At 36.8% G+C, this 22,045-nt stretch overlaps 1 protein-coding gene across 1 annotated transcript; it reads left to right on the forward strand.

Moving 5' to 3' along the window:
- Positions 1-7,304: 7,304 nt before the first annotated feature.
- On the forward strand, positions 7,305-9,472 carry DEFB129 (defensin beta 129). Its single transcript, XM_061209662.1, has 2 exons — positions 7,305-7,362; positions 9,027-9,472. Exons 1-2 carry the CDS (start codon positions 7,305-7,307, stop codon positions 9,470-9,472), a joined length of 504 nt encoding a protein of 167 aa, XP_061065645.1.
- The last annotated feature ends 12,573 nt before the right edge of the window (positions 9,473-22,045 follow it).

A 22,045-nucleotide genomic window follows, 5' to 3' on the forward strand; every position in this document is an offset into this window, starting at 1 on the left:
AAAAATGGGCAGAAAACCTAAATAGATATTTCTCCAAAGAAGACATACAGGTGGCCAAGAGGCACATGAAAAGATGTTCAACATCATTAATTATTAGAGAAATACAAATCAAAACTACAATGAGTTATCACTTCACACCAGTCAAAATAGCTATCATCAAAAAAATCCACAAACAATAAATGCTGGAGAGGGTGTGGAGAGAAGGGAACTCTCCTACACTGTTTGTGGGAATGTAAATTGGTACAGCCACTATGGAGAACAGTATGGAGGTCCCTTAAAAAACTAAGAATAGAGCTACCATATGACCCTGCAATCCCATCCCTGAGCATATATCAGGAGAAAAACATGGTCTGAAAGGATATGTGCACCCCAATGTTCATTGCAGCACTGTTTATGATATCCAAGACATGGAAGCTACTTAAATGTCTATCGACAGAGGAATGGATAAAGAAGATGTGGTACATATATACCATGGAATATTACTCAACAATTAAAAGAATGAAATAATGCCATTTGCAGCAACATGGATGGACCTAGATATTGTCATACTGACTGAAGTAAGTCAGAAAAAGAAAGAGAAATAACATATGATATCCCTTATATGCAGAAGCTAAAAAGAAATGATACAAATGAACTTATTTACAAAACAGAAACAGATGCACAGACTTAGAGAACGAACTTATGGTTACCAGGGGGGAAGCGTTGGGGGTGAAGGGATAGTTAGAGAGTTTGGGATCGACATGCACACACTGCCATATTTAAAATGGATAACCAACAAGGTCCTACCGTATAGCACAGGGAACTCTGCTCAATGTTTTGTGGCAGGCTGGATGGGAGGGGAGTTTGGGAGAGAGTGGATACATGCATATGTATGAGTGAGTCCCTTTGCTGTGCACCTGAAGATATCACAACATTGTTAATCAGCTATACTCCAATATAAAATAAAAAGTTAAAAAAAGAAGTGCCCAATGTTCATTGCAGCACTATTTACAATAGCCAAGACATGGAAGCAACCTAAATGCCCATCAACAGATAAACGGATAAAGAAGAGGTAGTACATATTTACAATGGAATATTACTCGGCCATAAAAAAGAATGTAAAATGTGGAACAAATGGAATTGTATGTGCTTTCAAAGGGTGATAGTTATAAGAAAGTGTCCTAAAAATGATTTGTTCAGAGTGAGGAATTTTAGAATGATAGGAAGTCTCTCGAGTTTAGCCTTCATGCAATTTGGTAGATTCAAACATAAAATTTGTCCAGAATTTAAAGATTTAGATGCCTTCCTAAATTGTTACAATGCTTTACCAAATCTGTGACTCCTACATAACACAAACCAGTGGTCAAATGTAAAACAGTGTATTGTAGATTCACTGTAGGTTTTTAACCTTTTTTAGATTTGTGCACGTGGACATTTTTATAATGTAATTACAACCACCACAAAATTAGCTTTTAAATTGCAGACAGTAATGCATGTCAAACTAATATGTGGTGGCCTTTTCAAGGCCTAGTCCCAGGGAAAACATTTTGTAGAGTATAGGGGAGCGGGAGGAAGGGAAGGAAAAATTTTTTATTTAAAGTTAATTTCTGAGGAATATTTTGTGACTTTAATTGGTAAATATGTTAACAGCACCAAGTACTTAATCTTTTACATCATGTCTTCAGCTATTTGTATTTTAACTTGAGTAAGTTCAGTGGTCTGAAACATGATTCTGAGCTTCACATGAATTACACCTTACTGTGGAACTCAAAAGTTCCATCCCTGAGTTTGGCAGTTGTTATTACCTAGGCACCCTGCAGTTATACAGGTATTCAGGTACACGTTCCTGACTACAAAGCTGCTTTTGAACCTTGTTATGCTGAAATACTAGAAAAGTAACAATGATGGCAGCAATTAAGGTCACAGAAATCATTAGATAAAGGGAAAACAATGAGGGGTGTCCTGCATAATTTTCTTTTAATAAATAAAGTGAGACTTAGGTGGTGGGAAGAAGGAACTAGATACTCTACTTACCACCGTTTGTGCGTGCGTGCGTGTTTGTGTGGGCACTCATGTGTGTGTATGTTATCCACTCCCTTTTCTTTGAAACTTCTAAGATTAAAATAAGGGAGAAATCCTGTATGTTGCAATGATAGAATTTTTTGAAATTTTAGGAAATCACAATTCTCCAGGCTCTCCATCTTGATTTATGCTTGAGTTGTTATGTGCCATATTTGCTTTGAAACCTTTGATTATCAGTAGTTTTACTAAAATTTTGAAGACATAATCCACTTTCATCTGCTTTCTAGATTTCTTAATCTAAGTTCATAAGACAGAACTTGTTGATAGCATAGTTTTCTAAGTGCTGCAAGTTTGCAGCCATTACCACTTCAAAGAGGTTTGAATGAGGGAATTTTTTTCCCCTGTTAAAATAGTTCCTGTTTCTGTAGAAATTTAATTTTTAGATCTGTGATGGATGAGCTATCATAATTCAAGTATACAGTTCTTTTTTTCTATCAACTCTTCATTGTCATCCAATAGTGAAGACATTAAAGATGCAGCAAGCTTATGAAGTACTACTTTCTAAAAGAAACAGAAGGCATTTTCATCTTTACTATTGTACTTTTGGCTATGCAAACGCTTTGATGATACAAATGTTTATGTTCCCCATAAATCTGGTCAGAAATCATTTTTGATTTTGTTGATTAAGTTAAACGGTCTATAGTAGGATAGAGTACTGGGTACAAGTGGTCCAAAGTATGATAAAAGACTACAGTAAAAATGCTAGATCTTAAAAAAGAAACTGGTTTATGCACTAAACGTTTTGTGCCTTGGTCTAATATTAACATGATGTCTGTGTAAAATGACAAAAGGAACCAGTGTTGAATCATGTTTTATTTCCTGTCATTCTGCATTATCCCAGATTGCTAAATGTGTTTTTTCCTAGAAGTTTGATTGAATTACTGTATACATTTGTTGTCCTATGTGACAGTTTTGTCATTGTTAGAGATTTCAGTAATTAAAATGGGAAACAGAAGCTTAGGTTATTTTTCTTATCAAAACTATTTTCCTTGGACCCACAATATTATGATGGTTTTCGTGCTCTTGTACATTGAATGTCTTAAGCTGAGTGAAGTTTAGGGGATCCTTTCTAATTACAGAAAGGTACTTCTTTCCTTCAACACTGTGATCTGACCTGTGAGAAATCTGTACTATACACTATGTAAATGGCTAACAAGTCAATTGCAAACCAATTGAATGTACAAATCTTAGTGCTGGTGCTGAAATCTCTCCAGAATAATCATCATGATCTCAAAGTTTGTTTCAAAATTTGCAAGCATCAAGTGTCAATCAAAACAAGATGAAACACTAATGAATGTTGAAGTCTCATGCTTTAGGTGTACTTCCTTATTAGAGTTTTTGATTCTCTGCTATTTTTACCATACTGTTTCATTTAAATTTCCTACATGCTAACTTCGTTTGTGCGATTGAAATAAAATTGCAGTATATACGTGAAAAAAAAAAAGAATGAAATAATGTCATTTGCAGCAACATGGATGGACCTAGAGATTGTCATACTGAGTGAAGTAAGTCAGACACAGAAAGACAAATATCATATGATATCACTTTATGTGGAATCTTTAAAAAAAAGGTACAAATGAAATTATTTACAAAACAGAAGTAGAGTCATGGATGTAGAAAACAAACTTATGGTTACCAGGGGATAAGGAGGGGTGAGAGATTAATTGGGAGATTGGGACTGACATATACACACTATTATATATTAAAATAGATAACTAATAAGAACCTGCTGTATAGCATAGGGAACTCTACTCAATACTCTGTAATGGCTTATATGGGAAAAGAATCTAAAAAAACAAAAAAAAGATTGGATATATGTATATGTATAACTGTTTAACTTTGCTGTATATCAGAAACTAACACAACATTGTAAATCAACTATACTCCAATAAAAAAAATTTTTAAGGTGAAATTAACAAATACCTTGAGACAAATCAAAATGGAAACACAACACACCAAAACATATGAGATGCAGCAAAAGCAATTCTAAAAGAAACATTCATAGCAATAAATGTCTACATCAAGAAACAAGAAAGATCTCAACTAAACAACATAACTTTACTCCTCAAGAAACTAAAAATAGAAGAACAAATTAAGCCCAAAGTTAGTAGAAGGCAGTAAATAATAAAAATCAGAGCAGAAATAAATTAGAGACTAAAAAGACAATAGAAAAGATTAATGAAACTAAGAGCTGGGCTTTTTCAGATAAACAAAATAGACAAAACTTTAGCTAGACTCACCAAGAAATAAAGAGAGTAGAGTCAAATACTGTAAATAAAATCAGAAAAAGAAAGAGGAGACATTACAAGTGATACCACAGAAATACAAATGATCATAAGAGACCAGTATGAAAAGTTATACACCAACAAACTGGACAATCCAGAAAAAAAAATTGATACATTCCTAGAAACATACAAGCTACCAATTCTGAATCATGTAGAAATAAAAAAGCTGAGCAGACCAATTAGTAAGGAGATTAAGTCAGTAAACAAAAACCTCCCAACAAAAAAAAAGTCCAAGACCAGATGCCTTCACCAGTAAATTCCATCAAAAATTCAAAGAAAAATCAATACCAATTCTTCTCAACTCTTCCAAAAAATAAAAGAGAGGGAACACCTCCAATCTCAGTTTATGAGACCAACATTACCCTGATACCAAAACCTGACAGGGACACCACGAGAAAAGAAAATTACAGACCAATATCACTGATGAACATAGATGTAAAAATTCCCAATAAAATATTAGCCAACCAAATTTGACAATACATTTAAAGAATCATAAACTGTGATTGAGTCGGATTTATTCTAGAGACCCAAGTATGGTTCAACATTCACAAATCAATCAATATGTTACACCACATTAACAAAATGAAGGATAAAAATCATATGATCATGTCAATAGATGTAGAAAAAAGCATTTGACAAAATTCAACATTCATCTAAGATATAAACTCTCAACAGTGTGTATAGAGGTAAAGTACCTCAACATAATGAAGACCATATGCGACAAGCCCACAACTAACATCATACTTAATGATGAAAAGCTGAAAGTTTTTTCCTGTAAGATCAAGAACAAGACAAGAATGCCCACTCTTGCCACTTTTATTCAACATAGTATTGGACGTTGTAGCCAGAGCAAATAGTCAAGAAAAAGAGATAAAATCCATCCATATCAGAAAGGAAGAAGTAAAATTGTGAAGATTTGCATATGACATGATAGTACATATTTTTAAAAACCCTAAAGGCTCCACAAAAAAAACAAAAACAAAAACTGGTAGAACTAATAAACCAATTCAGTAAAATTGCAGAATACAAAAACAATAAACAAAAATCTGTTGTTTCTATACACTAATAATGAACTATCAGAAAGAGGAACTAAGAAAACAATCCCATTTACAATTGCATCAAAAAATAAAATACTTAGGAATAAGTTTAACAAAGGAAGTGAAAAACCTGTACACTGAAAACTATAAGACATTGATGAAAGAAATTGAAGAAAACACAAATAAATGGAAAGATATGTCATGCTCATGGATTGGAAGAATTAGTATTATTAAAATGTCCATACTTCCCATAGCAATCTATAGATTTAATGCAATCCCTGTCAATATTCCAATGGCTTTTTTCACAGAACTAGAACAAACAATTCTAAAACCTCTGTGGAACCACAAAAGACCCAAAATAGAAAAGCACTATTGACAAAGAAGAAAGCTGGAGGTATTACACTCCCTGATTTCAAAATACATTACAAATCTATAGTAATCAAAACAGTACTGCATTGGCATAAAAACAGACATGTAGATCAATTGAACAGAAAGAATAGAGAGCCCAGAAATAAAACCACACATATAGGTCAATTAATTTACAACAAAGAGCCAAGAATATATAATGGAGAAAGGACATCCTCTTTAATTGATGGTGTTGAGAAAACTGGACAGCAACATGCAAAAGAATGAAACTGGACCATTATCTTACATCATACACAAAAATTAACTCTAAATGGATTAAAGGCCTGAATGTAAAACCTAAAACCATCAAACTCCATGAAGAAAATATAGGCAGTAAGCTCCTTAATATCAGTCTTGGCGATGATTTTTTTAGATTTGACACCAAAAGCAAAGTTAACAAAAGCAAAAATAAACAGGTGGGAGTACAGCAAACTAAAACACTTCTGCACAGCAAAGAATATCATCAACAAAATGAAAAGGCAACCTACCAAATGGGAGAAAATGTTTGCAAATCATACATCTGATAAGAGGTTAATATCTGAATTATCAACATATAAAGAACTCATACAATTCAATAGCCAAAAAAAAATCAATTAAAAAATGGGCAGAGGAACTGAATAGACATTTTTCCAAAGAAGACATACAGATGGCCAACAGCTACACAAAATGATGTTCAACATCACTAATCACCAGGAAAATGCAAATCAAAACCATGATGAGATATCACCTCACACCTGTTAGAATGTCTATCATCAAGAAGATGAGATAGGTGTTGGCGAGGATGTGAAAGGTGAGGAAAAAAGGGAACCTATGTACACTGTTGGTAGGAATGTAAATTGGCACAGTCACTATACAAATAATATGGAGGTTCCTCAAAAAAATAAAAATAGAACTACCATATAATCCAGCAATTCCACTTCTGAAGATATATACAAATATTGAATCCTTATGATATACACTTGAAATTAATATAATGTTATATGTTAATTATATCTCATTTTTTTAAGAAGTTAAAGTTATGCCAAGAACTGCCTCCCACAAACTCATTCAACAAACATGTATTGAGTTCTTATGTTGATTCAGTACCCATACTGGCCATTGGAAACAAGAGTACAAAAAAGACAGAGTCTCTATCCTCCAGGAGTCTATGGTTATAGCAAGTTCTGCTCTTCTGAATCTCATACACTAAATGCCTTAGGCAAAACTAGGCTCACAAATAGTGAAGCAGATGTATTACTCTTGCCCTGAATAAACCTTAAGAAGGAGAGGTGTAAAGGGTTTGGATTTTCTTTCATAACTTATGTGTCTTATATTTCCCCCCCAGGATCAAGAACAGGAAATTTGTTGCATGAGGTGTTCAGGAAAGGCTATTCTCAAACAGAATCATAGAAAACACAATTGCTGTGAGATTTGGCTGCACTTTACTGCTCATAGCCTAAGGCCATGAAGATACCAATAAAGGCTGGAGCTCAAGAACACGAACTCAGATCCAAGGCTTCCTCTCTGGCACCCAGCCATGAAGCTCCTTTTTCCTATCTTTGCCAGCCTCATGCTACAGTACCAGGTGAACACAGGTAATGTGAAATCCTAGGTTTAAGAGGGAGCGGTTTGAGGAAGCAGGGATTTGGCTGTCCATGATAATGGGAACCCAAAGAGACGCTAAAAAATGAGATGCCCAAGATATGGCTGAAAAGTTTATGTACTGCATCAGTCATACACCATCCCCCACATATCCCCATAGGCTCCAACCCCAGACTGTGTCTGATGGGGAAACACAGGAAGCTACAGAGAAAGTAGGGTGTTGTTTGTGTACTCAGAAATTATCCAACATATAAAACTGCCTTCCTGCCCTCTAATAGCTGTCATCTGGGACTTATGCCAAATCTACCTCATTTTCGCTCTTTTTCTAATTTAAACCATCTCTTGAAGTAAAAGTTCCTATCAGTTTGTACCTTGGTATAATAAGGAGGAAGTCCTTACCCTTACACTCAGAAAATCTCCTCTCAGGATCCAGTAAACAGGTCTATGTTCTCCATCTCAAATTTTTCAGATTTTTATAGAGTTTCATTCCTTCTCTCAGCCTTTGTTTTATTAGAAATCCCCAAATTACCCATAGGAGCATCTAGGAACACATCATGGCAAAAAGCTGAATCAGAGGATTGGCCACTGTTTTTTAAAAGAAGATAGAAACATTGAGACTTGTTTCAAAATACAAGAATCATCCAGATATTAAATTGGCAATGGGTCTAGGAAGGGAAAGAAAAAAGAGTCAAAGATGTTTCTATTTTTTTTTATCTTGGGACGTTAAACGAAGGACTATAATATAAGCCAGTATGGCTGTGTCATCTTGGGTAAAGTCAAATTTGAGCCTCAAATTCCACATAAGATAGTAGGGTTAATCAGTGTAGCTGCTTAAAATACAAGAATTTTACAGTGTTGTCTTCGGTGAGAAACAATATTGAAATGCATGTGAACATTAGGTGCTACATAAATCTCTTGTGCTTTATAGAAAATCAGTTGAATTGTTGAGTGAGGGAGAAGCTTCTTGATTTGGAAAAGAGAAATAGATGGAACAATGGGATGGAAAAATCATCCAGCAGATGAAGATGAGGTACTACTCTAAGCAGGGAATTTAGAGATATAGATAACAATGTGGGAGTTATCTTCATAGAGATGAGGTTAAGGCTATGATAATAAACAAGACCTCTGAGGGACATAGTGTCCAGAGAGGCTGAAAATGATAGAACACCATGCCCCAGGAACCACAGGTCAAGCGATTGTCAAGGAGAGTGAGGTCATGGACCACTGAGTTTGGCAAGAACCCAGAACTTCTGAAAGTCTTACTGATTCTCTTTTGAAATTCTTTCTTGAATTAGTTTTATGATAGATTTTACTCTTGTTGGTATTTCCTAGGATCATGGGGAGAGATAGTGATATTCTACAAGTGTCTACGATTAGAGGTCTAAGATCTTATCCTGAAGCAAATAATTGCATTCCCTTTTCCTCTTTAGATTTTTAAAATTATTCAATGAAGGGAGACTAGAGATTTATTTTGGATTTCAGAGGTGTACAAAGACTCTCTTGGCCTGCCAGTTGCCTCCACCAACATCCCTAACCACTGTACTTAAAATTTAGCATTAACAAACTCCCTCTGCCTCTATTCCTCTTGCTCCAGCAATTTTAATATCATATCTAGTTATTAACCTTAGCACTTTGGTTTTCTCTTTTCTTTGTGCAGAATACTTTGGTTTGGGAAGATGTGTAATGGGTTTTGGGAGATGCAAAGACCACTGTGCCATGGATGAAAAAGAGGTAGATAAATGCAAAAAGAAAAAATGTTGTATTGGACCAAAAGTGGTTCGATTGATAAAAAACTACATACAAAATGAAATGCTCCACACACTTGAAGAGGACTCTCAGGAACTGCTAAAACTTACCAAGAATTTTAGTGTTGTGATGCAAACAAAAAATCATATTTTATCTCTTCTGCCCAAATTCAGAAGTGTCAACCCTTTTGCCAACATCAACACCATCGTCATCCCAAATGCCACCACTGTGAACTCTGCCACCACCAACCCCATGATCGCAGGAAAGATAATACACACTGCTACTTCTACCAAGAGTGACACCAAAAAAAGAAGAGATTCAGCCACTGACTCCCCACCACAAGCACCACCACCATAGACACTGCCGACAACATGACTGGAGCTGGAGGAAGCAGATGAGCAGGGATGTGGGTCTTTCCTTTAAAACACCAAGTTCCTCTTTATCTTTGCTGTCTATAAACTAGACATAGAACTGTTTCCTTTATCATCAGTCATTCAATAAACACTGTTTAAGCACCCACAGTTTACATAATGTTATCATTCTCTCAGGAGCTTCACAGAGGAGATAGAGCTAGAAAGAGATAGAATTTTAGTTTACATGCCCAGGAGAAAGCAAGCGCCAGGAATGCTGACTACAACATTGAATTTGGCCCATGGATGGCCCAAAATAAGCCCCTGTAATGAAGATTTATGGTTCTCATATTATGTGCTTTTCTTGGGGCAACAGGAATGAAAACAGCAGACATATTTTCTTTTTTCATAGATTTTTCCCACAGAAAGAACGATATGCAAAATCGACTGTGAGGAGAGCAAGTCTACCTTCTCCACAGAAGAACATAACCTAAATTCATGAGGCCATTTAAGATAAAAATATGGGGGACTGAGAGGAGGGAAGAGGGGTAAGGGAGACGATATATGACTTCTATCTCTGAGCCAAGGCATTTTCAACATGATTCCCAGTGGGACAACAGGCAATAGGTAGAGCGGTGCTTCCCATAGATACAGGATATGGACCACAGATGCAAATCATGTAGGTAATTTCTAATTTTCTAGTAGCCACATTAAAAAAATGTAATAATAGGGTCTGAAAAGCTAAAAAGCATTTTAAAATGTTTTTAAAAAGCATTGCCCCACCAAACGCAGCCCTGCCCACCAGAAACACAAGATCCAGTCCCACCCACCAGAACACAGGCACCAGTCTCCTCCACCAGGAGGCCTACACAAGCCAACCTTACTCACTGGGGGCAGGCACCAAAAACAATGGGAACCACAAACCCGCAACCTGTGAAAAGGAGAACCCAAACACAGTAAGTTAAGCAAAATGAGAAGACAGAGAAGTATGCAGTAGATGAAGGAGCAAGATAAAAACCCACCAGACCAAACAAGTGAAGAGGAAATAGACAGTCTACCTGAAAAATTCAGAGTAATGACAGTAAAGATGGTCCAAAATCTTGCAAATAGAATGGAGAAAATACAAGAGATGTTTAACAAGGACTTAGAAGAACTAAAGAGCAAACAAACGATGATGAACAACACAATAAATGAAATTTAAAATTCTCTAGAAGGAATCAATAGCAGAATAACTGAGGCAGAAGAACAGATAAGTGACCTAGAAGACAAAATAGTGGAAATAACTACCACAGAGCAGAATAAAGAAAAAAGAATGAAAAGAATTGAGGACAGTCTCAGAGACCTCTAGGACAACATTAAATACACCAACATTCGAATTATAGGGGTCCAAGAAGAAGAGAAAAAGAAAGGGTTTGAGAAAATATTTGAAAAGATTATACTTGAAAACTTCCCTAACATGGGAAAGGAAATAGTCAGTCAAGTGCAGGAAATGCAGAGAGTCCCATACAGGATAAATCCAAGGAGAAACACGCCAAGACACATATTAATCAAACTATCAAAAATTAAATACAAAGAAAAATATTAAAAGCAGCAAGGGAAAACAAGAAATAACATACATAAGGAAAACAACAAATAACATACATAAGGTTAACAGCTGATGTTTCAGCAGAAATTCTGCAAGCCAGCAGGGAGTGGCAGGACATATTTAAAGTGACGCTTTCACTTTTGTAGGAAAAACCTACAACCAAGATTACTCTACCCAGCAATGATCTCATTCAGATTTGATGGAGAAATTAAAACCTTTACAGACAAGCAAAAGCTAAGAGAATTCAGCACCACCAAACCAGCTTTACAACAAATGTTAAAGGAACTTCTCTAGGCAGGAAACACAAGAGAAGAAAAAGACCTACAATGACAAACCCAAAACAATTAAGAAAATGGTAAAAAGAACATACATATCAATAATTATGTTAAATGTAAATGGATTAATTGCTCCAACCAAAAGACACACACTAGCTGAATGGATACAAAAACAAGACCCATATATATGCTGTCTACAAGAGACCCACTTTAGACTTAGGGACACATACAGACTGAAAGCGAGGGGATGGAAAAAGATATTCCATGTAAATGGAAATCAAAGAAAGCTGGAGTAACAACTCTCATATCAGACAAAATAGACTTTAAAATAAAGACTATTACAAGAGACAAAGAAGGACACTACATAATGATCAAGGGATCAATCCAAGAAGATATAACAATTGTAAATATTTATGCACCCAACATAGGAGTACCTCAATATATAAGGTAAATGCTTAACAGCCATAAAAGGGGAAATCGACAGTGACACAATCATAGTAGGGGACTTTAACACCCCACTTTCACCAATGGACAGATCATCCAAAATGAAAATAAATAAGGAAACACAAGCTTTAAATGACACATTAAACAAGATAGAATTGATTGATATTCATAGGACATTCCATCCAAAAACAACAGAATACATTTCCTTCTCAAGTGCTCATGGAACATTCTCCAGAATAGATAATATCTTGGGTCACAAACCAAGCATTGGTAAATTTAAGAAAATTGAAATCGTATCAAGTATCTTTTCCGACCACAATGCTATGAGACTAGATATCAATTACAGGAAAAAAAGATCTGTAAAAAATACAAACACATGGAGGCTAAACAATGCACTACTAAATAACCAAGAAATCACTGAAGAAATCAAAGAGGAAATCAAAAAATACCTAGAGACAAATGACAATGAAAACACGATGATCCAAAACCTATGGGATGCAGCAAAAGCAGTTCTAAGAGGGAAGTTTATAGCAATACAATCCTAACTCAAGAAACAACAAACATCTCAAATAAACAACCTAACCTTACACCTAAAACAATTAGAGAAAGAAGAACAAAAAACCCCCAAAGTTAGCAGAAGGAAAGAAATCATAAAGTTCAAATCAGAAAAAAATGAAAAAGAAATGAAGAAAACAATAGCAAAGATCAATAAAACTAAAAGCTGGTTCTCTGAGAAAATAAACAAAATTGATAAACCACTAGCCAGACTCATCAAGAAAAAAAAGGAGAAGACTCAAATCAACAGAATTAGAAATGAAAAAGGAGACGTAACAACTGACACTGCAGAAATACAAAGAATCACGAGAGATTACTACAAGCAACTATATGCCAATAAAATGGACAATCTGGAAGAAATGGACAAATGCTTAGAAAAGCACAACCTTCCGAGGCTGAACCAGGAAGAAATAGAAAATATAAACAGACAAATCACAAGCACTGAAATTGAAACTGTGGTTAAAAATCTTCCAACAAACAAAAGCCCAGGACCGGATAGCTTCATGGGCAAATTCTATCAAACATTTAAAGAAGCGCTAACACTTATCTTTCTCAAACTCTTCCAAAATATAGCAGAGGGAGGAACACTCCCAAACTCTTTCTATGAGGCCACCAACACCCTGATACCAAAACCAGACAAAGATGTCACAAAAAAACAAAACTACAGGCCAATATCACTGATAAACATAGATGCAAAAATCCTCAACAAAATACTAGCAAACAAAATCCAACAGCACATTAAAAGGATCATACACCATGATCAAGTGAGATTTATCCCACGAATGCAAGGATTCTTCAATATATGCAAATCAATCAATGTGATACACCATATTAACAAACTGAAGGATAAAAACCATACGATAATCTCAGTAGATGCAGAAAAAGCTTTTGACAAAATTCAACACCGATTTATGATAAAAAAAAAAAAAACTCTCCAGAAAGTAGGCATAGAGAGAACTTACCTCAACATAATAAAGGCCATATATGACAAACCCAGAGCCAATATCGTTCTCAATGGTGAAAAACTGAAACCATTTCCTCTAAAACCAGGAACAAGACAAGGATGCCCACTCGCACCACCATTATTCAACATAGTTTTGGAAGTTTTAGCCACAGAAATCAGAGAATAAAAAGAAATAAAAGGAATCCAAATTGGAAAAGAAGAAGTAAAGCTGTCATGGTTTGCAGGTGACATGATACTGCACATAGAGAATCCTAAAGATGCCACCAGAAAACTACTAGAGCTAATCAATGAATTTGGTAAAGTAGCAGGATACAAAATTAATGCACAAAAATCTCTTGCATTCCTATATACTAATGATGAAAAATCTGAAAGAGAAATTAAGGAAACCCTCCCATTTACCATTGCAACAAAAAGAATAAAATACCTAGGAATAAACCTACCTAAGGAGACAAAATACCTGTATGCAGAAAACTAAAAGACACTGAGGAAAGAAATTAAAGATCACACAAACAGATGGAGAGATATACCATGTTCTTGGATTGGAAGAATCAACACTGTGAAAATGACTATACTACCCAAAGCAATCTACAGATTCAGTGCAATCCTTATCAAACTACCAATGACATTTTTCACAGAACTAGAACAAAAAATTTTACAATTTGTATGGAAACACAAAAGACCCCGAATAGCCAAAGCAATCTTGAGAAAGAAAAACGGAGCTGGAGGAATCAGGCTCCCTGACTTCAGACTATACTACAAAGCTACAGTAATCAAGACAGTATGGTACTGGTACAAAAACAGAAATATAGATCAATGGAACAGGATAGAAAGCCCAGAGATAAACCCACACACATGTGGTTACCTTATCTTTGATAAAGGAGGCAAGGATATACAATGGAGAAAAGACAGCCTCTTCAATAAGTGGTGCTGGGAAAACTGGACAGCTACATGTAAAAGAATGAAATTAGAATACTTCCTAACACCATACACAAAAATAAACTCAAGCTGATTCACTTTGTCATACAGCAGAAACTAACTCCAATAAAGATTGTAAAGCAATTATACTCCAATAAAGATGTTTCTAAAATGTAAAAATAAATAGGTGAAATGAATATTAATAATAAATTTTACTTAATGCAGTAAATCCAAAACATTATCATTTCAATGTGCAATTAATGTAAAAATTATCTGAGAGATTTGCATCCTTTTATTGTACTAAGTCTTTGAAATCTCATATGTATATTACTATTACAGCATATTTCATCATACTAGCCATATTTCAAGTGCTCAATAGTCCCATGCGACTAGTGGCTACCATATTGGACAGCACCAGGTTAGAGAGTTTGAGGACACAAGTAGCTGTAGGGCTATTAGACAAATGTGATGATGTTGATCTAGAGAAGACAGCCATATCTCTGAGGGCTGTGGTACAGAATCTAAGAGTATAGAAATACAGATCCAGTGCTCCTGGGCTAACATTCTGGGTCTGGCACTTTTTAGCTGTGTGGCCTTGAACAAATCACTTATCCACATATGAGCATTTGTTTATAAAATGGAGATGTAAACATTATATTATATTCCAGAATCCGCTTCCTTATATCCCAGGACACACTTCATTTTATTGCTCAAATTACAATGGCATGGACAACTAGCCCAGTTTTTTTTAACATATTCCTCTCTGCTACACATCACCTCCTTCAATTTAAAGACCACCTTTCCTTAACCTACTGGTTCTTTACTACAATTTCACCCTAAGGAAGACAAAGATTTTCCCACAATGCCCCACAGTGATACTAGAGCACAACTTTTTAAGATATGTGTCTCAAACTGTTTGTACAACAGAAAAGAGTTACCACACAAAGAATAATTTGAACTCCTGCTAGATACGTGTTCCCAGAAGAACCTCAGGTATATCTTATGAGTGTTAGATTCTCTCCCTGCTACAGCTATTCGCCAAACTCTTGAAAGTCCAGTTTATCTTCTCATAATTGGAGTGCCCTCTTCATTTTCCACTCACAGAAAGAATAGAAAGTTTCTTTCTCACCTAAGTTTAAGGGCTTCTTTTGAGTCCTGATTTCCTGTCATAGAACTCACCCATCTCTTCTCAGGATGAATGATACTGGAGAATATCCTTTTCCTTAGAGAAATCCCGCAACCACAACTATGGTAGGTCTCCAATAACTGTCCTCCCCTTTCATTACAGTAGTAGAACCCTCCTAATGTTAGCTTGAGCCAAGGCCAGTCAGAGTAAATGCTACATTTCCCAGACAGAATTGGCCAGTCTTCAATACAGAGAAGCCAGAAATGACCACCTTTGCAATTATTCATTAATATTCTTAGTGAAAACATCTTATTTTCTATTTTAAAGTCAGAGAGGAGCCTTTTTCTAAGCCTTGGGAGCCCCACCGTGACTGCAAGTTCTCCCCTGGGATTCACCATAGCACATCCTAGTACAATCCCCAGACTCCACCACTCAACAAGGTTAAGATTCACAATGACACATCCAGTGATGCCCCAAAACCTTACCATTCAGGGGTTATGTGACTCTGAATTTTTTAACTTCTCAGAGATAATCTTCAAACCCAGACTGATCAGATTAGAAGCCCATGAACATTCCACTAGCTAGCACTACTTCTATAGAGCACTTTACAGTGAACCATCAATCAATCAATCAGTCAATCAATCAATAAACTGCTTCCCTACCCTGAACTATGTATGAAGTTGAATCCTTCCTACTTTGCCAGGTAGCAGATTAATCCCATATGTAAGGATGAAGTTGCTGCTTTTATGGCAGGGGAGAATACAGGGTAGGACTAATAGGAAAAGAGCATTTGAGAGGGACCCTTAACTTATTAGAAGACCTTCCTTTTACTACCCACATCACTTACAATAGCCCAATTTCCAGTCCAAAACTACTTTGAAAATACTGTTTATGAACATGAATTGTCACTTGTAAAAATTATAAAGCTCGAGACTATGATGAGTATATATAGATCCAGCTGACCTATAAAAAACCTAAGATGATGGGGAGAAGAGCACAAAACTACAGATTAAAATTTGGGAGCTGGAGATAATGTCCAGAAAAATATTAATTAAAGTAAAAGGCCTCTGAGGCTCAGAAAGTAGGAAGGGGAACGGAGGGTCCCGGAGGACAAGGGAGGCACACAGCAGCTGGCACTGCTTATCTAGGCTCCAGCCTGTACCCAATTGAGTGGAAAAAACTTTGAGCAGGAAACAACATCATGGCTGACTTCCCTGCTCTCTACTCATCTACTCAGAGAGCCAGAGACTCTTCTGACCTGGCCAGTTCCCATGGAAGACAGAGGTTATCTACCTCCTTTGACAACACACTAAATGATCCAAGGACCATGTTATAGACTGAATCATGTCCTTCAAAAATTCATATGTTGAAGCCCTAACCCCCAATGTGACTATACTAAGAGAAAAGACCTTTGAAGAAGTAATTAAATTTAAATGAGGTAATATGGTTGGGCCCTAATCCAATATTACTGGTGTCCTTATAAGAAGAGGAAGGGCCATGAAGTGTGCGCACGCACAGAGGAAAGACCATGTAAGACTATCTACAAGCCAAGGAGGAGACCCCAGGGGAAACCAAACCTGGCAACACTTTGATCTTAAACTTCCAGCCTCCAGAACTGTGCGAAAATACATTTCTGTTGTTAAAGCCACCCAAGCTATGGTATTTTTCTTTAGCAGCCCGAGCAAACTAATGTGGGTCATAAAAGAGATGATATCCTTTTTCTCCTTCTTTCTGAGCTCTGGGTAAAAAGAGGTAGGAACAACAGATTCCTCTTAAAACACTCTAAGGCCTCTCTGCCTTCGTTCTGGGTTTGTCAATAAGGAAAACTGAGCAACCTTAGTAGGATTTGTATACTCAAACCCAAGATACCAGTTTATATAAAGTTATAGTCAGACGTGACTGTTTACTGTAAACTCTGAGAATAAAAGCCACAGAATGCATACTAGAAGACAACAAGCATGGAATGATTATTTAATCATTGTCAAATAATTTGAATTTTTGCACACAAACTGGGTTTGAATTTACTAATAAATACCAAAAGTTGCTATTTTAGGGGGAAAATAGAGGAGTCCATTTGTGCTTAGTGTCATACTTTGCAAGTGACAGCACCATAAGTCTGACTTCCAATTCCAGCATATGAGTTGAATGGATCACAGCAGTTACCATTGCTGCTGGGACAGTTGCAATTGGTCATCCGGCTTACAAAAAATTTTATGTTAAGATCACTGCAGCAAATCTTCATATCCAGAAAGCCTTCATATCCAGAAAGACAACTTCAAGACAGTACATGTTTTAGCTTGAGGATTTAGAAAATAAAGGTGTGTACTGCCATTATTGGAGATCTGAAAATTTCCCATTATGTGATGTGTCTCACATAAAACACAACAAAGAGACTAGGGGGAATTCCCCAGAAGTCCAGTGGTTAGGACTCAGCGCTTTCACTGCCTAGGGCCAGGGTTCAATCCCTGGTTGGGAAACTAAGATCCCACAAACCACGTGGAACAGTCAAAAATATATAAATAAATAAATAAATAAATAAAGAGACTAGAGACCACATGGGACCTCTAATCATTAAGAAAAAGAAACTTAGATGCTGCAGACCAACTTGTCATGATGTTACCTGACTGTTTAATTAAAATAACTATCACTTCTGTCTAATTCACTTCCCCTGGATTCTAGATGTTGCAGACTGCAAGTTTCATATTCATGGCCTTCACCTTACTTGAAACATTGTGGTGCATACTTGTTTAAAAAAAAAAAAAGAGAGGGCTTCCCTGGTGGTGCAGTGGTTGAGAATCTGCCTGCCAATGCAGGGGACACGGGTTCGACCCCTCATCTGGGAAGATCTCACATGCCGCGGAACAACTAAGCCCGTGTGCCACAACTACTGAGCCTGCATGCCACAACTACTGAAGCCCACGCACCTAGAGCCCATGCTCCACAACAAGAGAAGCCATCGCAATGAGAAGCCCGTGCACCACAACAAAGAGTAACTCTTACTTGCCGCAACTAGAGTAAGCCCGCACACAGCAACGAAGACCCCAATGCAGACAAAAATAAATAAAATTAAATTAAAATAAAATAAATTTAAGAATGAGTAGAGTTAGATAACTGTGTAGGGGCTGTAGCTTTTGGACACTGAGGATCAGAGGAATCCTTTGCTTCCAGAGTACCCCTCCCCACCCTCAATCCAAGGCAGATTGTTTCCCTTTGCTCCCTCACCCTGTTCTCTCACCCAGGCTCTCTGAGAGTCTGCAAGCCTACAGCCAGCCAACTACTAACCAACCCTTGTTAAATGCTGACTGATCAGCAAAGGAATATGTAAAGAAATTCTGGTCACTTGTTCCATCACTGAATGAACAGCTGCCATTTTCTGAATCTAGTTCTCTCCCCCTCTCCCAAACCAAATCATCTGTGTCTGTCAATCACACTACCACCTTCCCTTGACCAGAGTTTGGGTGCTCAAACCAGGCCTCCCCTATTTTGATTGAATTTGGCCAGGCATGTGGCTCCAGCTGGACCAATCAGAATTTTTTTCCCAGGATATTTCCATTTGGAACTAGGACCGTGCATCAGGGACCTCATCCTGGAAAGGTATAAATCTGGTGCTTCTTTGGGTCACATTCTCCATCACACAGAGAAAGCCTGTCTGCAGAATGAGAGAATAAGATGAAGACCCAGAAAGAAATGTTAGAATCACTGGACCAGGCCTGCTAGAAGCAGCTGTATTTCTAGATACCTCAGATACTTGAGCTGATAAATGTCTTTTCATGCGTAAACTGTTTTGAGTTGGTTTTCTCTCTATTGCAAATGATCCCTGCCTTTATATTTACTCAGAGAAATTTGTCTGTGGTGTTCACTACCTAACACATAAGCAAGCATGTGCCACAAGGCTATGCCTGCTTCATATGCTTATCCCAAGTATTTTGGATATAAAGTTTGAGCATTTAATTCAATCAATGAAAAAATCCATGAGACATTTCTACCACTGATTGTCTGCAATGCCTTGATGAAGGCCTGTGGAGCTCAAACTGAGCTAACCAATAAGCTAAGGCCAGATCTAGAAGCTTGGTGCTATAGTCTGACTGTGTCCACTCAAAATTATGTTGAAATCCTACACCCAATGTGATGGCATTAGAAGGTGGGGCCTCTGGGAGGTGATTAAGTCATGAAGGCAGAGCCATCATGAATGGATTGTAAAAGAGGCCCCAGAGAGCTCCCTCATCCCTTCCACCATGTGAGGATATAGTGAGAAGACAGCCTTCTATGAACCAGGAAGCAGGCACTCACCAGACACTGACTTTGCTGGCACCTTGATCTTGGACTTCACAGCCTCCAGAACTGAGAAATAAATGTCTGCTTATAAGCCACCCAATCTCTGGAATTCTGGTATAATTTCACAAATAGACTAAGACACTTGATCATTCAGCAGTTATCCCAGGCTTGACAGGTATGAAATAAAGAACTGAGTGATCAGAAGGCTGGTGGGGTGCCCAGAGAAAAGTGGTTTTAAGGACAAGGATGGTTCCTTAAATTCAGCCAGGACCTATCTGAAAGATCATCTCCCTAACAATAAGCACATTTGTATCATTTCATCACAATATATAGTAATTGTCCTCAAAAAATGCACCCCTCACATAATAGAATGAGAAAATCGCCAATTTGAATTGCTAAATGAAAAAACTGACTCAGGGCTTCCCTGGTGGCGCAGTGGTTGAGAATCTGCCTGCCAATGCAGGCGACACGGGTTTGAGCCCTGTTCTGGGAGGATCCCACATGCCGCGGAGCAACTGGGCCCGTGAGCCACAATTACTGAGCCTGCAGTCTGGAGCCTGTGCTCCGCAACAAGAGAGGCTGCGATAGTGAGAGGCCCGCACACTGCAATGAAGAGTGGCCCCCACTTGCCGCAACTAGAGAAAGCCCTCGCACAGAAACAAAGACCCAACACAGCCATAAATAAAAAAAAAATTAAAATAGCTTAAAAAAAAAAAAAACTGAAAAAAAAAAAAAAACTGACTCAGATAAGAATCATAAATGGATACTAAGAAAAAATTAGGTGAAGCTTTGGAGAACTAGATATTTGCACAGTTTCAAAGTTTTACACCATAGATTATTAGCCAATGACAAAGATTGGTGGGGGGCAGGGGGGATGTAACTTTAGAAGGTAGAGATCCAGCAACACCACCTTAATCCAGTGTTCAAATTTACCATTACTAACACTGACACATTCTGAAATTGCACGCCCTCTGATGGGATGGAATATGAAACACACAGCATCACCCATGAAATACTATCATCAAAATGTTTAACCTAAATGAAATTAAGTCTTTACATTTAACCACAAGTTTACAGAAAATTCAGAGAATTTAAAGTATTCCCAGTCTCATTGGCAAGATAATCTTATTGTATATTTTCATTCATTCATTAATTTACCACATATATGTTAATCACCTACTAATGTGCTAAAATTCCATGGCCAGCTCCTTCTGACCTAGAAAGTCTGTAGGAATGCCATGTCCTACATTAGCTTCTGAGAAGCTCATTTATCCACATTTCCTCTGCAGACTTTGCCCTTCTGCTTGGCATGTTCTTTCTTTAGCTAGATGAGTACCCCTGTGGTCTTCACTCTGCTTTCTCCTCCTGCTACCTCATTAGAAAGGATCCCTGTAGATCACATCCTAGGCCACAAAATAAGTCTCAGTTAATTTAAGAAGCTTGAAATCATATCCAGCATTTTTTCCAACCACAAGAACCATGAGACTGGGAATCAACTACAAGAAAAAAAGAACTGCAAAAAGCACAAACAGTGGAGGCTAAACAATATGCTACTAAACAACCAATGGATCATTGAAGAAATCAAAGGTAAAAATCAAAAAATATTTGGAGACAAATGAAAATGAAAACACAACAATCCAAAATCTATGTGACACAGTAAAAGCACTTCTAAGAGGGAAGTTAATAGCAATACAAGTCTACATCAGAAACAAGAGGAAAATCTCAAATAAACAATCTAGGCTTACACCTAGAGGAATTAGAAAGAGAAGAACAATTAAAACCCAAAGTTAGTATAAGGAAAGAAATAATAAAGATCAGAGAAGAAATAAAATAGAGACTAAAAAAATGGAAAAGATCAATGAAACTAAGAGCTAATTCTTTGAAAGGATAAACAAAATTGATAAATCTTTAGCCAGACTCATCAAGAAAAAAAAAAAAAGAGAGAGAGCTCAAATGAATAAAATTAGAAATAAGAAGTTATAAGAAACACCACAGAAATACAAAGGATCATAAGAGATTACTACAAACAATTATACACCAATGAAATGAACAACCTAGAAGAAATAGAAAAATTCCTAGAAATGTACAATCTCCCAAGAATGAATCAGGAAGAAATAGAAATATGGACAGGGAAATAACCAGTAATGAAATTAAATAAGTAACTTAAAAACTCCCAACAAACAAAAGTTCAGGACCAGACAACTTCATAGGTCAATTGTATCAAACATTTATAGAAGAGTTAATATCTACCCTTCTCAAACTATTCTAAAAACTTAAAGAGGAAAGAACACTCCCAAATTATTCTATGAGGCCAGCAACACCCTAATACCAAAACCAGACAAAAACACCACAAAAAAACATTAGCAAACCAAATTCAACAATACTTTAAAAGGATCATACACCATGATCAAGTGGGATGTATCCCAAGGATGCAAGGAGGG

The sequence above is a fragment of the Eubalaena glacialis genome, chromosome 13, assembly GCF_028564815.1.
Source record: "Eubalaena glacialis isolate mEubGla1 chromosome 13, mEubGla1.1.hap2.+ XY, whole genome shotgun sequence".
In the NCBI taxonomy this organism is placed as follows: Eukaryota; Metazoa; Chordata; class Mammalia; order Artiodactyla; family Balaenidae; genus Eubalaena; species Eubalaena glacialis.

What these genes read in the sequence shown, in the direction of transcription:
- DEFB129 (XM_061209662.1), top strand. Translation starts at nt 7,305, where the DNA reads ATGAAGCTCCTTTTTCCTATCTTTGCCAGCCTCATGCTACAGTACCAG. An exon ending in ACAGTACCAGGTGAACACAG is followed by an intron (nt 7,363 to 9,026) that starts GTAATGTGAAAT and finishes TTCTTTGTGCAG; the next exon opens with AATACTTTGGTTTGGGAAGA.